This window comes from Apis dorsata, unplaced genomic scaffold (assembly GCF_000469605.1).
Source record: "Apis dorsata unplaced genomic scaffold, Apis dorsata 1.3 scaffold_374, whole genome shotgun sequence".
Lineage (NCBI taxonomy): Eukaryota > Metazoa > Arthropoda > Insecta > Hymenoptera > Apidae > Apis > Apis dorsata.
In genome coordinates, this window is record NW_006263637.1 from 311,739 (window position 1) to 317,127 (window position 5,389).

Genomic DNA, 5,389 nt, shown 5'->3' on the forward strand with positions numbered 1-5,389 from the left:
ATGATGCGACTTGCAAATCAAGTGTACAAAAGGTCATCGGACATTTATTATTAATATAAACACGCGGGTCATTCGATGTTACATAATGGAAGCAATTAAAATGTAATCCTGATAACGACGTATTAAGCAATGTATTTATTACAAAATCGTATTCACAAACAGTCGGCATACATAATTGATCGTTGCGCAAGGAAAGATATTGTTTCAGTTTGGAAAAAAAAAAAAAAAAAAAAGAAAAAAGAATAGGGATTTTCGAAATCGGTTTATTAAAATTATAAAACGAAACGAGAAAGAAAATTGGAGGAGGAAAGTTAATATTAAAGAGAATGGATAATTTTTTGTTACAGAGATTAATATGATGCATCCAGAATGCTTTGATACGAACAATTGGCCTATAAGCTGAAGAGATGCTTTTTTTCGAGCGTCGATAAAAATGAATCGATACATAACGTTAAATCAATTAGGGGACGGAACGTTTGGTTCCGTCGTTCTTGGAGAACGTATCGACACTGGGGAGAAGGTTGCCATAAAAAGAATGAAAAGAAAGTATTATTCCTGGGAGGAGGCGATGAACCTGCGTGAAGTTAAAGTAAAATGAAAGAATACAACTTGTTTCATCGTATTATTATTTCGTATATAATTGAGAATAGGATAATAACGACATAATAATAATGAAAAATATTAAAAAAGGAAAAGATAGAAAAAATATATTTATTTTAACTTTTTGCAACATTCACCTTATTCGTTTCAATGACTTATATAACTAATATGTTTTTAAAGTCAATATTGCTATCATTTAATTTCAAAGACATGACACGGTTAATTATTCGAAAATAATCTGCTGATGCTATGAAAAGATATTGTAAATATACATAAGTATAGCGTCAGGTGTACTTAATTCGATATTCTTAATTTTTCTACGGATAGACAACATACGTAATTGAAATCAATGAGGTGAATCGTATTGTAAATACAATATAATTTCAATTTTTTTTTTTCTCTCTCATCGTAGTCTTTGAAGAAACTTAGTCACGCGAATGTAGTCAAATTAAAGGAGGTAATTCGTGAAAATGACGTATTGTATTTCGTCTTCGAATACATGAAGGAGAATCTCTACCAATTGATGAAGGATAGGTAAAGAAAGATCGTTAAAATATTATTCAACGTTTAAAGAATAGATTTTTACGAACATTTAATAATACAACATAGGGACAAACTTTTCCCTGAGCCGGTAATCAGGAATATCGTGTATCAAGTGCTTCAAGGATTGGCGTTCATGCATAAACATGGCTTCTTCCACCGTGACATGAAGCCTGAAAATTTATTATGCATGGGACCGGAACTCGTAAAGATTGCTGATTTCGGTCTGGCCAGGGAAATACGATCAAGACCCCCGTATACGGATTACGTATCCACAAGATGGTACTTTTAATTTTTAAACAAAAATCAACAATTTTCCTTTTTCTTCTGCAGAAACAATCGACAACGAAAGAAAATACTTTTTCCAATGTTATGTTATTACACAATTATATGCAATTACAAATACATTATACATCATATTATACGCTGCAATCGGATTTTCCTTTTTCTTCTTTCTTTTTTTTTTTAAATAATTCAAAAGTAATAACTTTTAAAACATTACTATACGCATGCATTATATAATTATATATTTATAAAATGCTCGTCTCAGGTATAGAGCACCGGAAGTTCTACTCCATTCGACGACCTATAACAGCCCAATCGATATTTGGGCGGTAGGTTGCATCATGGCCGAATTGTACACGTTCCGGCCACTTTTCCCCGGGAAAAGCGAAATCGACGAGATTTTTAAAATTTGCTCCGTGATCGGCACACCGGAGAAGGACGATTGGCCGGATGGGTATCAATTGGCCGCAGCTATGAATTTCAAATTTCCAAATTTCTCTCGGACATCGTTGAGCGTATTGATACCGAATGCTGGCCAAGAAGCGGTAATACTTATGGAAGATATGTTACAATGGAATCCCATCAAAAGACCGACGGCACAACAATCCCTAAGGTGGATAGAATTTCTAATCACCCGAACAAGAGAAACAGAGAGAGGAAGAGAGAGAGAGAGAGAGAGAGAGAGATTCTAAATTTAATTTTACTCTTAGGTATCCCTATTTCCAATTGAACGTGCCACGTGTAATTAATAGTACAAAGATCGGGGTAGCGTCTCAACGCGATTTTGTAATAAACAAAGTAAATCTTCCACCTCCGGTTCTTAAATCGTACAATTACTCTCAGCAAGACGCATTAATGGGATCCAGGTGAATTGAATCTCGATATTTGTATATATCTCTTACAAGAAAATTTTACTTACGTTTTCGAGTCTCATCTCGAAAAATTTCGGATTTTTTTTAAAGATAAAGCGGCGGAAATAAGTTTAATTTGTTTTTCAGGGCCCAAGAGAAAATGATACAATCCAAGGAACAAGAGAAAACGATACTCCCACTGGTGAATCATAATAGTTACATGCGCCAAAGTAATCCTCAAAAGTTGGACGAGGATGATTTTGCCGAGTTGTTGGGGTGCGTTGCACGAATTTCTTAAAATCGAAAAAAAAAAAAAAAAAAAAAAAAATATATCTCGTATTAAATGGAATCCCCTCTCTCCACTGCTATAAGTGGATAATTCTCGCGAGCTGCTAGTCTAATTGTAAATCTAATTCTTAAATTGTGTACGTCAGTAGCAAGATCGTTCCCGAGAACGTGAACTCAAAGCTAGTCCCAGAACGAGTATACAAAGAGAACCGTGCCAATTGGAATGTGAATTATTTGCCAGAAAATCCGAGGAATTGGGTGTTGCCGGCTTGGAACGAGCCAGCCCCGATTAATTGGAACCAGTTACAACCGAATATGAAGAATGGTCGAAAAGTTTCTGGGAAACAACATTACTTCAGCTTGGCTCGATACATCGCAGGCCAGAGCGCGAGCTTATCGTCCAGGTATCGAACGTTTCGAGATCTTCTAAAACGAATCCTGACCCCTTCCTCGCTGATAATACTGGGATGTATGTTGCTCTGCTGTCTGATCTGGAAAAACGAGTTTCTTCACAAACGTTTCACGTGTCTGGACCTGATAGAATATTTCTTTTGACGTGATATATTCGTGATATATATATATGTATATATATATACCGTTCGACAGACATAACTGATTTTTTGAATTAATATAGTCTTTTCTCCCCAAATTGAATTTTTTCCTTTTAACAAATTTATACATTGTAAATTTGAAGGTGTTCAATAAATTAAATCGAAGAATTTTTAAGATATTCGAGTTTCTATGTAATTTATTCAACCGAAGTTTTCATCTAATGTGCTCTCATTTTCTTTTCGTGTTTAAAGAAACGGTGATTCCGACCAGAACAAGCCTAGGTTAATGCGGAATCTTGTTGGTCAATCGGTGGAGAAGTACGAGGAATTCACCGATTCTTTCTGGATGCCTAGGAACTCTATTGAGAATCAAGCAAAACGATATTACATTCCACGAAACCGTTACATCGCTGATCAAACTTTAAGATTGCCTTATCCTAGCGTTTATGGTACGCAAAATATTAGTAAGTAATCTCGAATGAATGAATTATTTGAAACAAATAAGTTTTTTTATATCTACCAATTATTAAATAATCTATTATTGATCCAATATATCTTATACATATATATATGTATAATAATAATTCATGAATCCAATAGAAAATACGGATAAAGGAACGCTACTACCGAGCAATGGAACTGTGGTGAACGCGAAAGGCAGCGGAAGCCTTCATGGTCGAACCGACTGGGCTGCTAAATATCTCAAATGACTGTTTCAAAGTTACGTATACAATTTGTAACTGTGATAGAATGGCATTTACCTTTTTCATTTCCATTATAAGAGAAATCCAGATGGAGGATTTAAAAAAAAAAAAAAAAAACAGAAATTTGGTGGCCTTTAAGAATGTAATCACTTTAGTGATTAATTATTTTTTAAAAACGCTTAAGTGATCACACTTTTAAAATAATTGATATCTAATAAAATAATAATCGATCTTAGCTTACTAATAATAATAAGTAGGAAGAATCAAAAGAAGAAAAAAAAAAAAAAAAAGAAAGAGAACAAATTTATTAACAAGTTTTATTTTATTTTATTACTTGGTTAAGTAATAGCATTTTGATAATATTTATTAATTAATAAGAATAGAATTCAGTATATTTATTTTCCTCTCTTTTTTTTTTTTATAAAAAAAAAGAAAGAGACAAAATGATTTATTTGTAAAGGAAACTGTCGTAGAAGGCAGTGTATCGATTAATAATAGTGGTAAAGAGTATTATACTTGGATAAGATATATTAAAGAATATATATATATATATATATACATATTTATTATTTGTACATATTATTAATTACGATTTGGAGTAACTTCTGATACGTAGAAGACTAATGTAAAAATCGATCACATTTGCTCCTCTTTATATTCTTGTAATTAATAATACACCTTTAACGAATACATATGAAAATTTATTCAGAAAATTACTCCATGTCGCGTCTATCATACGAATAAAACATTGTAATGAAAAATATGATTATCAAACAAAAAAATTCTTCATATTTTCTACCCACAATCTTTTAAGAAGCATTCTTAATTCTGTACATTCATATTCGATATACTCATTTTTTTTTTTTTTTTTTTTTTTTTTTTTTACTCATTTCATAATTCTATTACGATTTTAATTATCTTCGTATAAATTCTTCTAATTATTTCGTTCGATCGTTCGAATATATTATTTTATTCACATGTCCTTCCTTTTTTTTTTTTTTTTTAAATTTCTTTTTCTTTTTCTTTTCTCTAATAATAATTTCAGCTTGATATATCTTGGAACTTATTACAAGTTTATGATACAAATAAAGTCAATAAAAAATATACCGCCGCAATCGCGCAACAAACCACTAAAATATCTTTCTAAGTTTACAATACGATTGTAAAATCGGAGTTGTCTCATAAAAAAATATCTCGGAAAGGAACATGCAACGTGAAAAGATTCGCCTTAACTTTATTAACATTTCGATCCGCAATTGAATTTGTACGCATCATCTTTTTTTTTTTTTTTCTTTTTTTCTTTTTTTCCCTGTTCGTATAAGTCTCGCTTTTCGNTCGCTTTTCGTCTAAATTCGAAAATTTTCGAAATTCAAATCAATAAATATATGTTAAAAAAGAAAGTAAGGATGCTTAAAAGATCTCGCTTCTTCACGAGTCTTAACAATCCTATTTCATACGTATGTTATTTAACGCCTTATTTAACGGGAGGGAAAAAAAAAAAAGATGTCGTATCTTTTGTGCATTCTAAAAATTCGAAACAAAAGAAAAAAAAAAAAAAAAAAAAAAAAAA

General features: G+C 31.7%; 1 protein-coding gene across 7 annotated transcripts in view; it reads left to right on the top strand.

Moving 5' to 3' along the window:
• The window catches only part of LOC102675051 (serine/threonine-protein kinase dyf-5), a 7,847-nt gene extending 3,860 nt beyond the window's left edge, over positions 1-3,987 (top strand). For 4 of the 7 annotated variants that reach the window (XM_006618770.2, XM_031511965.1, XM_031511963.1 and 1 more), the window contains exons 2-10: positions 348-589; positions 1,013-1,134; positions 1,210-1,422; positions 1,691-2,038; positions 2,136-2,291; positions 2,424-2,552; positions 2,711-2,968; positions 3,368-3,579; positions 3,716-3,987. In XM_006618770.2, coding sequence (XP_006618833.1) covers positions 434-589; positions 1,013-1,134; positions 1,210-1,422; positions 1,691-2,038; positions 2,136-2,291; positions 2,424-2,552; positions 2,711-2,968; positions 3,368-3,579; positions 3,716-3,825 — 1,704 coding nt within the window. In that variant the 5' untranslated portion in view covers positions 348-433 and the 3' untranslated portion in view covers positions 3,826-3,987. Of the gene's footprint in view, positions 1-18; positions 103-347; positions 590-1,012; positions 1,135-1,209; positions 1,423-1,690; positions 2,039-2,135; positions 2,292-2,423; positions 2,553-2,710; positions 2,969-3,367; positions 3,580-3,715 lie in introns of those variants that run through there. The other 3 variants (XM_031511964.1, XM_006618772.2, XM_006618771.2) reach the window with 3 other exon arrangements.
• The last annotated feature ends 1,402 nt before the right edge of the window (positions 3,988-5,389 follow it).